The following is a 21,282-nucleotide window of genomic DNA, read 5'->3' as shown; positions in this document are numbered from 1 at the left end:
GACGTGGCGATTCTCCAGTTTCAATTTCTAGATCTTAGATGAAAAGTTATGGGTGAAAGTATCCGGTTCGATTCGGTTTTCGAATAGTGAGGGAAAACCCGAAATCGGTTCGGTTCGGTTCAAAATATTTCATTTTCTATCTATTTCTAACTATTCTGCTCTACCACTAAGCTAATAATCAGTCGTGTGGATCTCTCACTAGGGTCGAAAATTTTATGAGAGTTAAAAAGAAGTGTAGATTCTTAATTTATCACCAAATCAAAATGAATACTACAACACTAACCACCATTAAATTTATAACAAATATAAGAGAGAAATATAGGAAAAATACATATTTTTAAAAGTTATCAAATTTTTGTTGATGATGACCCGTAACCACCAGTATTGTTAATCTTGGGTTGAAGGAAAAAAAAAAGTTGTGTTTCTTTTTTGTCAAAATTTCAATTTTTATTTATAATTTAATTTTAGAATTGTTACCATTCAAATAATAAGGTTAGAATTTTAGATTTTTTTTAATCGAACCTGAGAGTGAGGATTCAAATTTTCGATCTTTTGACAAAAAATAGGTATCTAGTTGAGCTACACTGAAATTGACAATTCATGCTGCATTATTACTCCTTTAATCTGTATAAGCAACATTGGTAGGAGTCAAATTTTTTTATCACTCAGAGATAAAAGCTGAAAGTTAACAATAGGATCAAAATTGAAAAATAATATAACACCAAATTAATGACATATTTTTTCCAATATGTGTTAAGAATTAGGTATAATTTATTAAATATATCATCCACTTAGATTTTTAGATTTTAGTTTTTTTTTTACTTTGATTTTTAGATTTTAGTGATAATTAAAAAAAAACAAACTGATTATTTTTTACTCGTGATCTATTTATTTTAGGAATATTATGAATGGTACACTAAATCCATTAACAATATTTATTTAATCACTTCCATTAATCAATCCACTCTCAAACCAATCCATCACCAACAAACCCATTTGCCTGTTAGCTTTTTCTATAAAAGAATCAAACTAGCAAATGAGAAAACTCTCATATATGCATCCTCTCCCCTTTGAGAAAAATGGCCAACCTCCATTTTCATTCTTTGCTCAACCTCACAATCTACGTTCTCTTGATCTTCACCACCATCATCAACCTCTCCTCCTCCGCTCGAACCTTCGAAAACCCGACTCGAAATCGCCACCGTAACCGTCGCAAGCTTTCATTTCTAATGAGAGATGTGCTCAATGTAACAACTCTTCACCCTTCATCCAAATCACCAACCACCAAGGCCACCAGTGAATTGCCATTTTCAAAACCCTTAGGTCTTTTCCCTCCCAACGGGGGAATCCCCATACCCGAAACCTACGCCACGACGACAACATCGCCTGTTACCAATTTGTCTGGTCAGACGCTCGATCTATCGACAATTGGGATATCGTTTCCAGTCAGAGCAACACTCCAAGAGCTGGAGTATGGAGCGGTGAGAGAGATTAACGAGGAGCTGTTCGAGACTTCAAGGCATAAATTACAAGTTGTCGTAGGGAGAATTGAAGGGTTTTATGTAGAAAATGGCGAAGATAGTGGTGGACATATGATGGCTATGACAGTGTATTTTGGTAAGGGCGAGGCAAAAGATGGGCTGAGGTTGTTTGGAGTTTATAGGGGTGATCATGTGAAGGAGTCTCACGTTGCTATAATTGGTGGCATTGGCAAGTACCTTGGTGCTAACGGCTATGCAACTTTGAAGAAATTAGTTAGGGCAAAGCTTGGAGTCAATTACAACAAGTTCATAGAGTTTGATGTTTATTTGAGCAAATAAAGATGCCTATCCCAAAGTTTGTATTGGGATATATTTTGATAATTTTGAACGATAGTATATTTAAAAAATTAAACTAATATTATGAATTTGAACTAAGCAATTTGATCATGTTTTTGTAATATGTTCACAACCTTAAAGTTGACTATGAAATTAGACGTGTGGGTATTGTATTTGAGTATAATTCATTTGTTTTAATTAAGAGCAAAGGGTGATGTAACCATATAATAAACATGCTATATTGGCTATGTTGCCAAATATAACGATAGATTTCTACCAATATTTTATTAACTGGCAAGGGAAACACGTCCATTCATATTGTTAAGCTAGAAAAATATTGACTCTGTAGCAGTGAGGAGGAATTTGGCTTACCACCCTTGAGAAAAATTGACAACTCAAGGATTTAAAAAAAAATCTATATTTTTTAATTTTTCTCTCTTAATTGTTAAACATTAATTAATAGTGGTAAGGACAAGATTCTGTTAACAAGTCAAGTATTTTTCGTTAAGTTGTATACACTTTCGCACCTTTATGCCTATGAAATGACTATAGATCTATATGGCTTGTGAACTTTTGAGAGGATGTGTGTTGCAGCTGGCTTGATCATACAAAAACTTGCAAGCTCGAAGCATTATATGTTTCAAAAAAAAAAGGTAGGATGCTAGTAACTTTCCTGCTGAATGAGTTGTTTTTGCTATGATTGAAGGGATAATTGGAGCTCTTTCCTAGGTAAAGCAAGGACTCGGACCCGTTCTAACTTGGAAGGTGAGAAATCACCCCGACCTCATACTACTGCACCATCCTCAAGGGACATCCTATTGAATAAGTTGTAAGATTTAAAATATGGGTATTTAATAATACATCACGACAATTGATATATGGATGATATATATATTTAGTATAGGCTTTAAAAAGTTGAGTCAAAATATCTTCTAAAAACTAAAGATTATTCACTAATGTCAACCATAGTATCGCTTAATTAATTAATGTATTAATTACTCTTTTCTAAAAGTTGAAGATTTAAATCTACCCCTCCTTATCGAATTCAATAAAAGAAAAAAAAACCATTGACTAATGATAGAAACTAATTGATAAGATCTAACTAAATATAGGGAACTAGGCACAAAACTACAGCAAGACATAAAATATATGGCTAAAGAAATACAATTTAGCAGAAATTTTAATATATACATGGCTCTAAAATATCAATTTTAATCTTCACTCGCATTTTTCTAAAACATTACGATCCAAACGAAATGTGATAATTCAAACATAAGATCAGTTCGATTATGGACGATGGAAGTGACAAGTCGCCTATTGATCTGAGGTGGACACCTAATTTAACTAAGGTATGATGAATTACAAATAAAAATCTTATACTGACATGGTATTTGGCACCATATATAAAGTTTTGGTTTAGTGCTTAAATTAAGTTTATAGTAAGATTTTGTATAAATTACATTCCTTGCACTGACTCATAGAGATGAGAACCACTACCTATCATATATCATCGCTTTGTCCTACCTAACAGTCAACGAATTTTATACTCTTGACATCCTTGGAAAGGTGTGGTGTCGGGCTTTAACCAAGATCAATCATAGGCAGCCTTTACTTAGCCCTTCTCTTCTTCACCATGAGTCTAGACTGCAACGTGGCAGACTCTGATTCTATCGGTTATAAAATCTATTTTTAAAAGTTTATTTACTAATATAACGTCCAATTTATAAGTTTTGTTGAAATTGACTTAAAACTCTTTTATTGGATTTAAAACTCATTTGCTTCCTTTTAGAGTATTACAATTCAAACCCAGAAGCCAATCAAATTTTGTATATATCTTTTAAAGAAGGTTACTTACTAAATCCTAATCTCCAATGTTCAGATGAACTAAAAAACTCATTGAATTTAAATAATTTAGTTTCGAACGTAACCAATAAGATCACCAAACCACCAGTCTTTTGATAAAAGAATAAGGAAACACATAAAATAGGATCAAATGTATATAAAATAGATTACTAAATACACTAAACGAAACTTTATATTATTGTAAGTGTTACAGTTTATGAAAAACCTCAACCAATCCAACTTTCAATTTCTCACCAGACCTTCATATATTTATACAAAAATGGAGGTTTAGGTTTCTTCAAAATTACCAACTCCATTATCAGCTCCAACTTCTCTCTGATTGAAAAATTATATAAACCCACACGAGGCTTCACCTTCTTCTTCATCCAAATATCTCTCAAACTTCAATCAAATTCGAAAAAAAATGGCTAAAACGCCTCTGTTCTTGATATTCTTCTTCTTGGTGGCTTCTACTGGTCTCAGATCTGCCATTTCTGCCAGAATTCTGCTCGATGAGGATGACGCTGACGTCGCCGAGTCTCAGCCCCAAGCGGCGGTTACTCCTCCTCTCGCCACCGTCCCATCGCCGGCCACTTTTCCGGCGCCTCAGGTTTGGATAACTATACTCATATTTAATTTCTTCCTATAGTTTAGATCGGTTTGGGAGTTCTAAATTGTATTGTTAATATAATATAAATAAAAAGATTAAAAATACTGTACTCAATATAAATATAGACCAGTGAGCACTCCTATTTTGTCAATTGTTGTTAAATAGAAGAGAAGAAAACATATATTTTGTTTTTCTTAAAAATAAAGATATTTTAAATTAAGGAAGATAAATAGTCACATGTTTGAAACAAGGTAAAAAAAGGGAAAAAATTTGTCTTATGAGTTTCAGGACCACATTTAACCACATTGACTCCGTAGTAAATTGAAATAGGTTGCTTTTCAGATTTTTCTATTATTTTATTAAAATTCACATTTCATCCATATCTCTTTTATTTTTTTTCTTTTACTTTTTTTTCAAAAGGCATTTAACTTTTCTCCTCCCTCTTCTCTCTTCCTAAAATCTCTTACCTTCCATTTTTTTCTGCATGTCCTTCACTTTTTCTCTCTCACTAGCTCATTTGTTCTATATCCTCCATTATTAGAACTTGTTTTATGTGTGTTTCTCACGTTATTGCTACGGACCTCCCAATGTAATCAAACTACTCCAAACATATGTAGTATTTCATTTTAAAGATGGAAAAAAGTCATAAAAGAAAAATAAAAAGAAAATCAAGATTGTTTGCCTTTAAATTGTCATTGTTTAACTTGGGTAACAAGAGTGGATGAGATAAGAGAGAAAAAAATGAAATATGAGAAATTTTAGGGAGGGAGAGGATGGAGGAGAAAAGTCAAATGTCTTTTGAAAAACAGTAAAGAAAAAGTAGAAAAGATATTGAAGTGATACGAATAAGATGTGAATTTTAATAAAATAATAGAAAAATCTGAAAGTAACATATATGTCAATTTACAATTGGGTTATGCCATAATCAGAAGGAACATGATCTAAATCTTTTGGGGGTAAGTTTTTTCCAAAAAAATATATATAATAAAAAAATATTTTGCTAGATGAATCTTGATCTCAAGATTATTCAATATTTTTTAATACAACACCTGCGTGGAGGATCAAACCTAGAGACTATTGTTTTGAATTACACCAAAGATTAAACATACATATAAAGTTGGTTTTGAGTCCATTGGTTATTAACAGGTTGGCCCAGGTATAACACCCTCAATCAACACCCAGATTCCGACGACCACTCCTTCTCCGGCCACCGCCGGTGCCGACGACGATATTTCACCAACACCAATAATACCCCAAACCAACCCACCAGTCGTAGCCCCCAATGCAGCTGCAGAAGACGACGAAGATGACAACATTATTCCCACAACAACAACAGCCACTCCGGCCGCCGCCGTCGCACCTATCACACCATCCCCAACCGGCCCATCTCCGGCAACGACGGCGGGCGGCGCCGAACCATTCTCATTCTTCATGCACGACATCCTCGGAGGGTCCCACCCATCGGCAAGAGTGGTGACCGGAATCGTGGCGAACTCCGACAGCAGCGGCATCGCATTTTCAAAACCGAACGACAACTTCTTCCCGATCCAAGGAACTCTCCCGTTGCTCAACAACGACAACCTCAACAACATCATCAACAACAACAACAACCTCCCTTTTCTCGCCGGCTTCAACGGCGCCGGCGGCGGCAGCAGCAACCTCCTCCTCCAGAACAGCGCCAACAACGGCGTCCTCAACGGCGGCGACGACAACCAGCCCTTCGTCACCGCCGGCCAGCTCCCCTCCAGAGTCACTCTCCAGCAGCTCATGTTCGGCTCCGTGACGGTGGTCGACGACGAGCTGACGGAAGGCCACGAGCTCGGGTCGGCGGTGATGGGGCGGGCGCAGGGGTTCTACTTGGCGAGCTCGTTGGACGGGACGAGCCAGACGGTGGCGCTGACGGCGTTGTTCCACGGCGGCGGCGGCGGTGGGCACGAGCATGGAGTTGTTGAGGATAGTATAAGCTTTTTTGGGGTTCATCGGACGGCGACGCCGGAGTCGCAGATTGCGGTGATCGGAGGGACGGGGAAGTATGAGAATGCTAAAGGTTATGCGACGGTGGAGACGCTTCATCATCAGGAGGATCAGCACACGACGGACGGTGTGGACACCATTGTTCATTTCACAGTTTATCTCTCCTAAATTAATTTAAGGAGTTATTTGGGTTTATAAGCTTTGTGATTTGTATTGAAAGTTTCGTGTTTCTTTACGTATCTCTGTGATTATCAATGTTCTGCTGTTTTAATATGAAATTTAATGACAAAGTTAAGTTTTAAGAAAAATTCTCAGAAAAATTATCTCACACTATATATACACACACACGCCGAGGAGTAAGTCTTGTTAGAGAGATCCTTGTCGTCAGAATCGGATGTCCTTATCGTCATAATCGGTGTTCTGACTCATGTGCCTTCCAAGATTAGGGATCTTCGAGCCTGATCAAAATATCAATATAAAAACGTAGTCGCAAGCCTTTCTTCCGTGGGCTAGCCTTGTTAATTGCTTCATCTTTTCATCTCTTTGGAGACATTGGGAAGACTTGACACACTAAAGTTAGGAGGCATTCGGGAAGCAACTAGCCGCTTCTAGTCAAGCTTCTATCAGATACTCAGCTTTTAAGTGCGGCTAACATCTTTTACACATTTGTATGAAGTAATAGATTCGTCCATACCATGAACGATAGAGTTTGTAAGACCACGACTAATCCTAAAAGGAATGAATGGGAAAAGCAAAATATATATATATATATATATATGTCATATCAATGAAAAATTCTAGTAATATTTTTACCTTACAAATCTCTCGCTTAAGGCTTACATTCGTAAGGGGCAAAGAGAAGCGTTTTTACTAATGAGAAAGCAAACAAGTCAGCGTGAAGGTTCAAGACTTAGCCGAGTACTCCTCCAAATTACTAGTATGACTATGAAAACCATGAGCATCAACATGAAGATTCCATATCCAAGTAGTAGTATTAGGACATTTAGCTGCTGTTGTTCTCGACCAAAAACGTGGTTAACCATATCGAATAAATTCATCAATCTCGTCAAGACGAAAAACGTGTCTCAACTACAGCCAACTCTCCAATTTCAAAAAGAGGTGGCTGGTCTCAATAAAGAGGATAGTATAAGTCAAAGTTGGTTGGGCCTTGATTTTGATGATATTAGAAAGTCTTCGGGAATCTTTCTAGACAGATACGACGACTCCGGTTTGTTCTTGTCGCTCGACAGCCGTCTCCACTCACAATCCCAACATCACAATTCCATTTTTATCTAAGTTAAGGAGTAACTGGGCTTCTCGATGTGGTATTTCGTTAGTGATTCCTTCACGAATGACGGGTGAAGTTGAAGCAACGGACCCGCCTCAATTTGACCCGATATAGAAACAATCCAAATTGAAAGTAAGGGTGGATGCTTTTTTTTTCTTTTTCTTTTTGGTCTGTGGGGTGAGATTCTCTGATTTTTTTCATTGAAAAAAATATATGATTAAAACGGTTAAAGAATTATATGTTCAGATTGGCAGGAGGACGTCACTGAATTATGTTCATGTTAGAAAAATTATATATAATATAAGAAAATGAGAATATATATAATTTTTTTGTTATTTAAATATACATTTAAGTAACAAAAATTTGAAAGCTAAATCTTAAAATCAGAACTTAGGAAAAAGCTGAGCTTGGTAGTGAATTTTGAAAATATAGAAAATAAAAGATCTCTCTCTGATAGAAACTAATATACTTGAATTAATATAATTTTCTTATTAACAAATAGATAAAAATAATAAAATAATTTCGTTAAATTAAAGCATATACCATTTCGATGTTGAGTGGAAGAGATTAAAAAATATATATAGGAATTGAGTAGGACCTCCCGCTCTAATACCATCTTAAGAATAAATAAACCATCACTCAAGCCAAAAACTTAAGCTGATGGATTAGATAAATTTAATTCATTTATATGAATTCTAACAAAACCTACCAATCGACATTAGTTCGATCGACCAAATCGATTTTTTAGCTTCATCTATTCATCTCTAGATACGCTTTGTGAAATATGATCATAAAATAATGAGAAATATTAATTCACGATTTTTAATTATAGTGAAAATTATAAATTTTTAAATTAGTGATGAAAAGGAAAACTTAAATGTCAACCCCCAAATAAAGTGTAAATATGGTGCCTTTACTTTTATGTTTTTGTCTATTTGGTCTTTATATCTCAAAACGTCTATTATGATCTTTGTGCTTGAAAAAAAGTAGATGGCACTTTTAGTCTTTGTTGGTAAAATCATCACACAAATTTTATAAGCCATAGAAATATTTTAATATATGACCAATAATATTAATATTGCATAAACTTGTTAAATGTATAAGTTGAAATGATGATTGAAAAAGTGAGATAAATAATAAAATAAATAGGCCAAAATGACCTCTTCTAAAAAGTAAAAAAGAAAAAAATAAACCTTTTGAGTATTATAAGAACAAAAATAAACCAAAGTTGAAAATATATTACTTAAAATTGTTGTTATGCAACCACTAATTTAATATAATATTTAATTTGAAAAGTAGAAATAAAGAATTTGTATTGGATACATCGTGAATGTTGAAAATATAGAAATTTGTTTTAAAAAAATGTTTCACATAATCTAATATTTGAAAATGATAAATGAGTGTAGATTATATATATATTTTTAAGTACCTCTCGTGTGATAGGAATTCGAGCTCACGACTATTAAATATATATCTTGATCCGTTGTTAGGTTGAAGTTCGCCGTTTGAATATTATTTAGTTGATAAATAAATAAAAATGATGAGATAATTTCTTTAAAGTATACACCATTACAATGGTGGAGAGATAGATTCGTAACGAGAGACACTTCACTCTATATATTCATAATTTAAGAACATATATTAAAATCAAAAGCAAAAGGAAAAAAATGTATGTGTTTTTAAAATTAAAGTGAAACATTTATAGTTAAATTACAAATCTGTTGTCAAAGCGAGCATAGCTCAATAGTAATTGACATATACTTGTAAGCATAAGATTTTGAGTTCGAATTCCTTCCCCAACATGTTGTATTAAAATTTGAATTTTTATAGTTTCAAAAGTTTTCACTTGATTGGTTCGGTTGAATTTTTAGTAGTTTTAAAAATTTTAATTTATTTCCAATAATTTGGTCAACTTCATGAATTTTTTCTATTGTAATTATATTGAATATAAAACATGTTTTCTAATTCAGTTAACTATCTAGCTATCTGCATTCTGATTTAAATTAAATTTGGGTAAAGAATGGAAAAAAAAATAAGTAGATTTTGTAGTCGGTAAAAAAATGGTTTATGAATAATTTGTTTGATTTACCTAGGGGTGAAAAAAAGGTTGGTTCGGTTTGGTTTAACCTCGTTTTTCTTTTTTCTTTTTTTTTTTTTAATTTTTGACCAGCCCTCCCTCCTTTTCTATCCCTTTGATTTGAGAAAAAATAAAAAAAACCAAGACATGTGATCGTGAGGACATCAAACTTGTTTGCAACAACGTTGAAATATTATTCACATAGTATCAAGCTTAATATTAACCTTTCAAATTTAAAGAATAATGCTTAAAACATAAAAACATATTAAAAAATTCTAGGTTGAAACTAAACTTAAAACTATAAAGGCTAAACTATAATTTTTAAAATTATGAGATTAAGCAAATACGATGTGTATTAGATTTATATTACTTGACCTACCATTTTTATTATTTATTTTTATTTTTATTTACTTTTTCAAAACATAAAAATGAGAAAAGTAATAATAAAAGCAATTATCTCCCTCTTGTGCACGTGTCCGACTTTATTCCAAATAACATTATTTTCGAATTTTGACAGGAGACAAAATCTTTCCTCAGATGCGCTTGTCGGATGGTAAAATAATCAGATTTTTCTATTGAATACCAAATAATGAGAAAATTTAATCAAAGTTTAGCTATGGTGAAAACTATATAAAATTTAAATTAATGATGAAAAAGGATATTTCTGTCTAAAATTTAAATAAATATAAATAAAAAGATATTAAAACTTCAATCGATTTAAAAGGACAAATGTAGAGAGATAAAAACCATGATTTTTTTTTTTAAGAAAATGATCGTATGGATAATAAAAACAAATAGTGATTACTTATTTCCAATTTTACGACACAAATTTAGTACCAACCTACGTTTTAGCTTACGTGCATCTCGACTAATCTCACGAGACAACGTGTCGAGAAATACATAAGAATTACTAATTTCTAAAGTAGGTACTCATTATAAGGCTCGAACTTATTCACTCTTAATTAATCCTAGTTTTTTTAGACCAATGAGTCACCCATGATGAGGTCTAAAAGACTAAATATATGTTTTGTTTGAATGTTTTTTAAAATTTAGTTCTTAAAAAGTTTCAACTAAGTTATTTACGTTTTAAATTTAGTCTCTCATCATTAAATAGTATAAACTTATATAGCATGATGCTTAGTAAATTAACATACATTTATAGGAGAAAGAAGATAATCTAGAGAGGGAGTTTCTTATTCTTCCTCCAAAATTTCAAACCCTTCAAATATTGATAAAAAGTTCAAATTTTCTTCTCCTGATGATCATTTTTCTACTCTAAATTTTTGAAAAGGTTAACCCTCAATTAATTTCATCATTAATCAATTTTAACATTTACCAATTATAAAGAACTAAATCGAAAAATGTTGAAACATAAAAGCTTTTCAAATGGCATGAACTAGATTTAGAAAAATATTTATATATTATGAACTAAAACATATATTTAACTTATTTACGAAAAATAAATGATACACCGTGCTACTACAATATAAAAGTAAAAGTGTCCAACATAAGTTTAGTCCAATGGTAATCGAGCGATAATCAAGATGTCATAAATTCGAATCTTTCCATGCTGTTTAATTATCTTATTAAAATAATAATAATAATAATAATGCAAAAGTGGAGGGAAAAAAAACCAAACTTTTTTGGAGATGTGGACAAGAGGGTTGGTATCATATGAATTATCACATTTGTGGTTAACTGTTTGGGCACTAAGGACAAGACTATTCCAAAACATTATGATATGAAATGGTCCATAATTATTCTTCATGAATTTTCACACGTGCACTTTTCAAAATTCCATCATTAAAAAAATATGAATATATTTTCCTTTTATTTTTTTATTTGTTTTTTTCTTTTTAAGTTTGTTTTACGTTTCAAGTTTCAAGCTATATATATATATATATATATTAAAAAAAAGGGTACCCTGCAAAAATCCTCAATTAACTATAAAGATTGATATGAAATAAATTCATGAAATCGTTGATATTATGTTATTATGAACAAAATCAATCTTCAAAACATTAAACATGTAAAAGGAGCTTCAAATTTGTTCTTGATGTAAACAAAGTAATGAAGACTAAAGGATGGTATTATTTTTTATTACTTTAATATACCTTTTTAATTCTTCCCCAATTTTAACCTACTAAATAAAAATATCTACTTAATTTTCATTGATTGATCGGTTCAAAATCAATATTTATACAAGGCTCTTAAATTTCAAACATTATAATGAAATAGTTCATAACTACTCTTCACAAAGTTTTACACTACTGCCATTTTCAAAACTCATCATTTTAAAAAGGAAAATACTTCATTAAATTGTTGATAAATAAGAAACTTAAATGTTAAAATAGAGAATTATTTATAAAAATAATTAAAATGATGATCAACACTGAAATTAGTGTTGGGCAAACCATACCTAAAAACTGTTATTTCAAAAATCTATTTTTATAAGATTTATTTCATAACCTTTTTTCTATTGGTTTCTCTTACTTTAAAAAATAAAAAATAAAAACAAAACTGTACCATAAAACAAACTAAAACTATAAAACTTCGATTTTTTATTTTGAGAATATATGAAATTCTTGTAATCACATTCTTGAACTTTAATTATTCGCATAAAATTATGAAATCCTCAAAGTTAGGTCGTTAGTTGTTTTATTTATTTATTTATTTTTGAGAAATAAGTTATATTGTTAATTGTTATAACTTTTTACTAATGGGCAATTTGAATATATACCAACAAAGTAATTTTTTTTTGGATAGATCAAACAAAATTAATTCTGAAAAATTAAACACCTGCAAAAAAAGAAAAAAAAAAGTCCTTAGACTCGTATTTGATAATGTAACCAGATTTATGTGATCATACTTAATTAACACTGCATGTATCTTTTTATCGACCATACATCTTATTGTTACAAGACGACATCATGATGTTACATCATAGTGATACAATCAAATGAAGGTAAAAAGTAATTTTATTAGCCCAATCATAAGCCACCTTAGTTGGAGCCAAGCCTCATCCTCAGGCCAATGGTACAAATGGAAGAATGACGTGTAAGGTAGGTTCGAGTACTATAGCAAGACGTAAGATATTATCTTTTAAAATATTTTAATTCCTTAATTTATCTGTTTAATTTCCTTCCAATTTTAACCACAAAATAAAAATATCTACTTGCGTATAAGATCTTTTTATAAGCTGATTAGTGAAAAATCAATATCAACGTCAATAGTTTTGTAAGACTTTTAAAATATAAAAATATTAAGAGATATATTAAAAAGTTTTATACAAATGCGATCCACATAAATAAGATATTAATGATAAAAATTTACTAGTTTGTGACATCTTTACCTATCCTTTTTTATCTCTTAGTCTAAATAAAATTATCAACGTGTAAAGTTGTTCATAATACTTTATTATTATTAGTATTATTATAAACGAGATTTTGACATGTTTTTTGTCTTTGTTATTGATATTTAATTTATTGGTTGGGTCCTTCTCAATTATTATTTACATTTTCATTCATTTTTTAAACATGGATTTGACTATTGTCAATAATAATTAACGAAAAATATTTGTTTTCTTTTATCACATTATGGCAGTGACTCCAGAGATACTTTTATTTACTCAAAATCTTCTCTTGTAATTCTATTTATTATTTTGGTTAAAACTTCCATCGTCACCTTCAATTAAATTCCAAAACAGATGATACTGTATTATCTATCCACACAAATAATTGAATATTAATAAATACATTTTTTATCAATTAAAAAAATTTTAAAACGGTGTAATGTAAATCGGGATTCAAATTCATAGGTCTAAGTTATATAAATAAATTTAAGGTTAAAAAACACATTAGTCTCCATACATAATAATTTAGTCCAACGTACTTTCACTAAAATAACAATCTAGTTCTTAAATTTTAGTTTGTAATGATTTAGTTCATATCGTAAAAATTTTTATTAAAATTAAGTGTCAAATTTTATCATATTACAATTTAATCTTTTAAGTTATAAACATGTTTGGTCCCTCTATAGTTTATCAATAATCTATATATATAAGAAACTTAATAAAAAAAATCATGATAAGGACAAAATCGTTACCAACTTTAAATTACAAGGACTAAATTGTTATCAATTTGAAAATACAGGGACTAAATCGTTACAAATTAAATTTCATGAATTAAATTATTACTTCAGCAAAAGTAGTTAGATTAAAAATATTTTTTAACCAAAAATATTTATAGTACTATAGCATACATATTCTATATTTCATCAATTATTGATAAACAATTCTTAGATATTGTTACGTATCATCTTTAAATGATGCTAATAGGACTTTGAAAGGCCTCGGAAATTTTTATTAGAAAAAGATACCAATATATTTCACAAAGCTTACATAAAAATACAAAATTTTTCCATAATAAATACAAATCAGGTATTATTTTTTTCGCGAACAAGTATAACTCAGCGGTAATTGGAATATATCTAGTTGTGAATTTGAATTGTAGAAAGTTATTTATTTATTTATTTTTGTAAATTAGTGTAGTTATGGTAATTTAACAAAAACGAAATGAGTCTGTAACATATATATATATATATTAAAGTTTGTCCATATTGATTGAATAGTAAATTGGAAAATAAGAAACAGAATTTGAACGACAGTCCAAACTACTTTTAATTTTTGTTGAGAAAATTGTGGACAACTTCTGAGAGATGTGTCCCTCAAAATATCAGGCGAGGGGGAAACGAGCTTCATAAATTGAAGAAGACCTTAAGCTTGACGAATGTGGACAAATGGACGGATTATATTCAGTATCTTTTTCTTTTGCAGATGAAAGAAACTTTTTCATTTTCTCTGCCTTTTCTTTTCGAGAAATAATTTCTATCGTACTGATCGATCTCAGAAATGCTTTAATTTCTCTTCACGTATCAAATCCGTGGCTGGCCCCCTCCAATAATTTCACCTACTCTCACAGAATTTCAATATATACCCACCATTCCCACTCTCTCTCGCCATTCGCATCCTGAGTTTCTTCTGCAATTTCACTCCCCTTCATCCACTGCCCACTCGATCACAAAATGGTTCTCGAGGCTGCGGTCAAGGCTGCCGTTGGCGCCCCCGATGTCATCGGAGACTGTATGTTCTTCTTTCCCTCTCATCTCCTCAGCAGAAATTTTTTTGATCTTTTGTCGATTTTGCGTTTGCAGGTCCTTTCAGCCAGAGGGCTCTCTTAACTTTGGAGGAGAAGAAGCTTTCGTACAAATTGCATCTCATCAACCTCTCCGACAAACCCAGTTGGTAATATCTCGAGATTTGGGTTCTATTTCAGTTGCAAGAGAAAGAGGGGTTTTGGGGAAATGGGGTTATGTGGGTTCTTGTTGGTGATCTGCTGCAGGTTCTTGGAAGTGAGCCCGGAAGGGAAGGTGCCGGTGGTGAAGTTTGATGACAAATGGGTTCCTGATTCCGATGTCATTGTGGGGATTCTAGAGGAGAAGCACCCTGAGCCTTCTCTTGTTACTCCTGAATTTTCTTCTGTGTGAGCCTTCTTTACTTTCTCTACCTTTTTGGGTTTTCTTTCTATTCACTGTTTGCTGTGCTTTTTTGTTGACTTATGTTTTCAACATTTCAGATTTGATGTTTCTGTTTGTGGAGTTGGGAGGATTGTAACCATATGTCTTTGTGTTTGCTTTATGGGTCCATTTTTTCCATGTCTCCGCTGACTTGTAGTTTGACTTTGTTGTAGCAGAATGTTTGGTTTTGTTGTAGCTGATTTTGTCCTGTGATTTGTGAAAGCCATGTTCCATGTCTCACTGACTTCTGGTTTGACCCTTATTTTAGCTGAATGTTTGGTTCTGTTGCAGCTAATTTTGTCTTGTGATTTGTGAAAGCTATGTTTCTTATGGGGTCAGCCAGTTAGGCAGCTGAATTTCTTTTGTTTTTTGGTTGGGATAAGGGAACTATAACTTCATTGATAGAAACACTATGTACAGAGGGTTCCAAGGATTAAAAAAATATATTTTAAAAAAATCCACCTGGAGGAAAAGTGTGCCAAAACACCAAATTCCAAAAATTGTTTCCATATCCCTGCCCCTAGCCTCATCTTGAAAGATCCAGTTGTTTCTTTCATCCGATGATCTAAACCAATAGTGTCTTTTTTTCTGAGTTAGCTGAATATTTTCTTTTGGAGGGTTGTGATTGTAGGTTTAAAATATAGATAAACATAATCCAAATGAAAACAACTTAGGCACCAAAAACATTTCCCACTCAAAATCATCATATAAGATAAAAGTTTCTTTTGAAAAGTCCAAAATACTTTAAAATAGTGGGTAAGTAAGCACCTTGTGTTTTCTTGGTCAAAGTGCTTGTTCACTAGCAAAGGCATGTAGTCACTTAATAACACCTACCCAGAAGTCATGTATTTGAATCCCCAAGTGAGTTTAATAAAGAAAATTTTTGACATAAGTCCAAATCTTGGGACAAGCACGAGTACTCCAGATAGTGTGGGGCCCTCGGTTGTGGGTTATTTAAAAAAGTGTTTGATTGGAAAGAACTTCAAAGCAAATTTTACTATAATACTTATCGTTAAAGTACTATTGCAAGAAACAATTATTATTAGCACTTCCAAACACATCTTAATTAAAATACTATTGGAGAAACACTTGTGACTTATTATAAGCATGCACTCCCAAACGCATCTTTAACTAAATCATAAGCCATGTTTTGGTTCTGAAAAAATAGTTGTCCTCTCTCATAGGGGATCAAATATATTTGGTGCTTTTGTCAAGTTTTTGAAGAGCAAGGATCCGAATGATGGTTCAGAGCAGGCTTTGCTTGTCGAGTTGAAGACGTTGGACGAGCATCTTAAGGCTCACGTATGTGTGTGAAATATATCAAACAGCTATTTTAAAGTGTATGATTTTCCGTTCTCATTTTTTGGCAATGTCACATGGTGCAGGGTCCTTATGTTGCTGGAAAGAAGGTAACTGCTGTTGATTTGAGTCTGGCTCCAAAGTTGTACCATCTTGATGTTGCTCTTGGCCATTTCAAGAAGTGGGCCATCCCCAAAAACTTAGCCAGTTTAACCGCCTACAAAGAGGTACGATGTAGTTGCAAAGGCATTATATTGCTGTAACTTTTAAAATCAATCAGATCTTGCTAGCTTCTTAGAATGCCTGCCGTTTGAAATCTTCTGTTCTGGTTGATTTCTGCTCAACTAAACTCGAACCTGCAGTAATCGGGCGTGTGCGTCTAACGGATGGGGAATCCTAGGATAAACTTTGTTCTTCCTTTAAGAGTAGACGGGTTCAATGTTATCATCTCATTCAATTTAGCTTGTTATGCACAAGTCATGTTGGTTCATCTATTTACTTAGAGTCGAAACGATCGGGATTGATGTTTGTTCAATGGTAATGAAGGGTGTTTTATTATATGATGCTCTGATGAATTGTTGGCCGTCGGATTGTTGATTTTGCAGTTGCTTTTCGCTCGAGAATCTTTCGTGAAGACGAAGGCTTCCCCGGAGAATGTAATTGCTGGATGGGAGCCCAAGGTGAATCCTCCAGCCTGAATCAGGATTTGTTTTCTTCCCAAGTTATGAAGTATTGGGGGTTTATTCCTAAGAATGAGACTGGTTGCCAGGAGCTACTTTCCTGTGTCTTGTATTTTCATTTGGCATCAATAAATTAGTGTATATCACTATGCCACATCTTTAAGAATGCCAATGTTTAGAAAAGCTGTGTTTCTTCTTCTTCTTCTTCTCTGTTTATTTTCCCACCATTTTTGCAGAGCTTTGGTTATATGAATGTAAGACAAAGCACTGACCCAATTTTTACCAGGTTTTGATGGAATTTTCGAGTCTGCATTCAGCTCTAGAATTCTTTGATCTAGTTTCTCTGATGCTCATTCTTGTTTGCCGATTTTTGAAACCACTCTGTTTTTTCAGTTAAATAATACGTTAAGGTGGATGTTCGCATTTATAATCTTCTTGAGAATATATGTTATACTCAGAGTTGGCAACTCCAACATACTTATATCACTGAAAACGATTTTTTTTTTCTTTTACGACAAGTGGAACTAAAAGCGACTTCCTTACCATCTTCTTGCTAGAGAATGATTTTGACCAGAGATATATGTTAATTATCGCTGAATTAGGTTTATATTGACATTAAAATGACTTTCCAAACCTTATATTTTTCCCTGAAATGTCCATACTCAAATGGATGCAATTCAAGATTTAAATTTGAAAGGGATTGTATTAAATTTTTAACAAACTTTTCGATATAATTTAAAAAGAAATCAATAAAAAAAATTCTTAAAAATGTACAACAGTAGGTGGGAACTGCCCAATGTACATTGCCAGTGAAGTTAAATAAATGTGTTCAGAAAATTTTGTTTTCTTAAGGTCTGCAAGAATTCGACTTTTTTCACATAAATATCCAAGACGTGATTTTCCTTTCAAATTTTCATTCTTACAAAGAAAAACTTGATTCTCAAATCAAAAGGATCAGGAGGGATCAACGAAATCACTTGAATTCTTTTTGTTTTTTTTTTAGTCAATTGGATTTTCCACTTTTTTTCAGATATCGCTCGAAATGTTATTTAACTGAAGCCATCTTGTCATCCCACCCATCACTCATCGGTGATCTCCACTTTAATTAAGCTTTATGGATGTGGGCAAATATTCGGATCATATTCATATTCAATTACCCATATCGAAACTTTCTTTTTTGTATTCTTTTTCCTGAAAAAGAATCTCAATCGATGTCAGAAATGCTCTGACCTCTCTCGAGATACCAAATCCTCGCCTGAATGTTCTGGACCTTCTTGTCCTCTTCCAGTAATTTCATCCACCCGTCATGAAAATCAACAGCACAGCACAGCACAGAACTTCAATATATACCCCACAATTCCACGCGCCCTCGCCGTTCGCATCCTCAGTTTCTTCCGTGATTCCCAGCTTCAACGTTATCGGAAAATGGACCTCGAGGTTGCTGCCAAGGCTGCCGTTGGTGCACCCGATGTTATCGGAGACTGTATGTTCTTCTTTCCCACCGGAAATTTGTTTGAGTTTCTCTTAATTTTGACTTTGGGGTGTTTTTTCTCTCTCTCTCCTGCAGGCCCTTTCACCCAGAGGGTTCTCTTAACTTTGGAGGAGAAGAAAATTCCTTACAAACTGCATCTAATCAATCTCTCCGACAAACCCAGTTGGTAATATCTCGAAATTTTGCTTCTATTTCAGTTTCATTTCGGGTTGTGCTACTTTAAGAGGGTTTTTAAGCAAATGGGGTTGTGTGGATTGTTAATGATTTTGGCAGGTTCTTGGAAGTGAGCCCAGAAGGGAAAGTTCCGGTGGTGAAGTTCGATGACAAATGGGTTCCTGACTCCGATGTAATTGTGGGGATTCTTGAGGAGAAGTATCCAGAGCCTTCTCTCGTTACTCCTCCTGAATTTTCTTCTGTGTAAGCTCCTTTACCTCCTGAATTTTTCTATTCACTGTTTGCTGTTCTTCTTCGTTGATCAATGTTTTCAACAGTTCAGACTTGAAGTTTCTATTTCTTGAGTTGTGTGACTATTACTGTGGAGTTGGGATGATTGCATGAATTGTAACCACATGTCTTTGTGTTTGTTTGATGTGTCCATTGTTTTCAAGTCTCACTGACTTCTAGTTTGGCAAGATGTTTGGTTCTGTTGTAGCTAAGTTTGTCTTGTGATGGTGGCTGAATATTGATTGTATTGCATTTAAGGCATTAGATCTAGATGAAGACAACTTGATCTCTTTACTGGTTTGGATAAAGAATTAATTTCATAATTATTCCTTCTACGAGTTGTACAAACTTCTTGTTTCTCTACCTTTTAATCCACGGAGAAAGTGTCTTAATTTGGTCTAGTTCAGTACTCTCGTTAGGCATCATCCAAGATTGTAATTGCCTCGGCTTTCCTCAAATTATAAACTATGCTTTGGTTCTGAATAAAACTGTCCTCTCTGTACTTTGGTTCATAGGGGATCAAAGATAAACGGTGCTTTTGTAAAATTCTTGATGAGCAAAGACTCGAATGATGGTTCGGAGCAGGCATTGCTTGAAGAGTTGAAGGCGTTGGACGAGCATCTTAAGGCTCATGTATGTGCGCCGTGCATAATGTATCGAACAGCGATTTTAAAGTGTTTATGATTTTGCTCTCCTCATTTTTGGCAATGTCTCATGGTGCCTAGGGTCCTTATGTTGCTGGAGAGAAGGTAACTGCTGCTGATTTGAGTCTGGCACCAAAGTTGTACCAAATTGATGTTGCTCTTGGCCACTTCAAGAAGTGGACTTTCCCTGAAAACTTAGCCAGTTTGTCTGCCTACAAAAAGGTACGATGTAGTTGCACCGACGTTGTATAGCTTGCAGTTGCATCTTTTAGTTCAATCAGATCTTTTTAAGCCAGTATGAGGTTTCTATTTGTTATCAGTTTCATTTTCGTTGCTCTCTATCTGCTTAGACTTTGCTGGCTTCTTAGATTACTTGCAGTTTGAAATCTAATGTGCTGGTTGGTTTCTGCTCAGCTAAACTCAAATCTCCGATAACGGGGTTAACTGATGGAGAATGCCAGGATAAAATTTGTTCTTTTTTAAGTGTAGATGGGTTCATCGTCACCCCGACGAGTGGGACATGAGTTCATCTAGTTAGGAGACGAATCAGGATCCATATTTGTTCAATGACAGTGAAGGGTGAATGTTGATTTTGCAGTTGCTTTTCGCACGAGAATCCTTCGTGAAGACGAAGGCTGCCCCGGAACATGTAATTGCTGGGTGGGCGCTGAAGGTGAATGCTGCTTGAACTGAAGCAGGAGATGTTTTGATCCCAAGTTATGAAAATACTGGGGGCTTACAAATCCTAAGCATGGGAATTTGGTTGCTATTTTCCTATGCCTAAATAAAACACTGTATTATCACTATGCCTCAATAAAAGAGTTCCTATTCTTAGGAAATGCCCACATCTGCTCTGGTTTCGTTTCTCACCATTTTGGAAGAGCTTTGGTTTTATGAAGTTAAACAAGTCTAGGAGGTTTCTTAGCAGTTCGAGTCGGCTTTTAACATAGAAATCTTTGATCTAGTTTTTCGAATGCTTGTTCTTGTTCATCAATGTTTTACTTCACGTCGTCCATCAGTCAAAATATTGAACGTAAACTGATGGTCGACCTTAGAATTTGGCTACTTCCAACTTCGCATCACTAAACAGGATTCATTACATCAATAATACAGTTCAACGAGTTAATGCATTTACGTTCATCGAATCAATAATACAGCCAATAATACAGCTTAACACATTTATGTTTAGCCAAAAGATGTGAATTTGAATTTCTCTCTCATATGTCATATTAAAAAATATATATATATATATATATATAAGGCAGAACTATATATAAAAAGCAGAACTGGATCGGGGAAAGTCACTTATGTCCGTGCCAAAGTCGTGGGTTCAAATTACATGTGCCAAAGTCCACAGGTTGATTTTAAAATTTCAAAAATAAAATACGTTAAATTTTCAAAAATAAAATAGGTTAAATGAATACTTTAAAATGGGTTCAAATTTCATCCCACCCATGTTGATTTTAAAATTTCAAAAATAAAATATATTAAATTGTCAAAAATAAAATATGTTAAATGAATACTTTAAAAAAGGCAATGAG

The 21,282-nt window shown here is 33.2% G+C and overlaps 4 protein-coding genes across 5 annotated transcripts; all 4 read left to right on the top strand.

Moving 5' to 3' along the window:
- Positions 1 to 1,064: 1,064 nt before the first annotated feature.
- On the top strand, positions 1,065 to 2,000 carry LOC111010220 (dirigent protein 10-like). Its single transcript, XM_022283572.2, has one exon. It carries the CDS (start codon positions 1,080 to 1,082, stop codon positions 1,818 to 1,820), a length of 741 nt encoding a protein of 246 aa, XP_022139264.1. The 5' UTR covers positions 1,065 to 1,079; the 3' UTR covers positions 1,821 to 2,000.
- A 2,030-nt stretch (positions 2,001 to 4,030) lies between these two features.
- LOC111010194 (dirigent protein 9-like) lies at positions 4,031 to 6,521 on the top strand. The gene is made up of 2 exons (XM_022283535.2): positions 4,031 to 4,269; positions 5,416 to 6,521. Exons 1-2 carry the CDS (start codon positions 4,084 to 4,086, stop codon positions 6,409 to 6,411), a joined length of 1,182 nt encoding a protein of 393 aa, XP_022139227.1. The 5' UTR covers positions 4,031 to 4,083; the 3' UTR covers positions 6,412 to 6,521.
- Positions 6,522 to 14,588: 8,067 nt separating this feature from the next.
- On the top strand, positions 14,589 to 17,359 carry LOC111010279 (glutathione S-transferase DHAR2). The gene is made up of 6 exons (XM_022283647.2): positions 14,589 to 14,748; positions 14,820 to 14,910; positions 15,008 to 15,148; positions 16,367 to 16,484; positions 16,568 to 16,708; positions 17,087 to 17,359. The coding sequence occupies exons 1-6, from the start codon at positions 14,691 to 14,693 to the stop codon at positions 17,177 to 17,179; spliced, it is 642 nt and encodes a 213-aa protein (XP_022139339.1). The 5' UTR covers positions 14,589 to 14,690; the 3' UTR covers positions 17,180 to 17,359.
- A 925-nt stretch (positions 17,360 to 18,284) lies between these two features.
- LOC111010278 (glutathione S-transferase DHAR2) lies at positions 18,285 to 20,588 on the top strand. 2 transcript variants are annotated; one of them, XM_088117181.1, is made up of 6 exons: positions 18,285 to 18,644; positions 18,729 to 18,819; positions 18,927 to 19,070; positions 19,613 to 19,730; positions 19,823 to 19,963; positions 20,231 to 20,290. In XM_088117181.1, exons 1-6 carry the CDS (start codon positions 18,587 to 18,589, stop codon positions 20,273 to 20,275), a joined length of 597 nt encoding a protein of 198 aa, XP_087973307.1. In that variant the 5' UTR covers positions 18,285 to 18,586; the 3' UTR covers positions 20,276 to 20,290. The 2 variants fall into 2 exon arrangements, with proteins under 2 accessions (XP_087973307.1, XP_022139338.1); XM_022283646.2 differs by lacking the exon at positions 20,231 to 20,290 and adding an exon at positions 20,340 to 20,588 and having other exon boundaries at positions 18,305 to 18,644.
- Positions 20,589 to 21,282: the final 694 nt, after the last annotated feature.

This window comes from Momordica charantia, assembly GCF_013281855.1.
Source record: "Momordica charantia cultivar OHB3-1 chromosome 9 unlocalized genomic scaffold, Mcharantia_2.0 BLBB01000009.1, whole genome shotgun sequence".
Taxonomy (NCBI): domain Eukaryota; kingdom Viridiplantae; phylum Streptophyta; class Magnoliopsida; order Cucurbitales; family Cucurbitaceae; genus Momordica; species Momordica charantia.
Note: the sequence above shows the minus strand (reverse complement) of the source record. Positions and strands in the feature narration are given on the sequence as shown.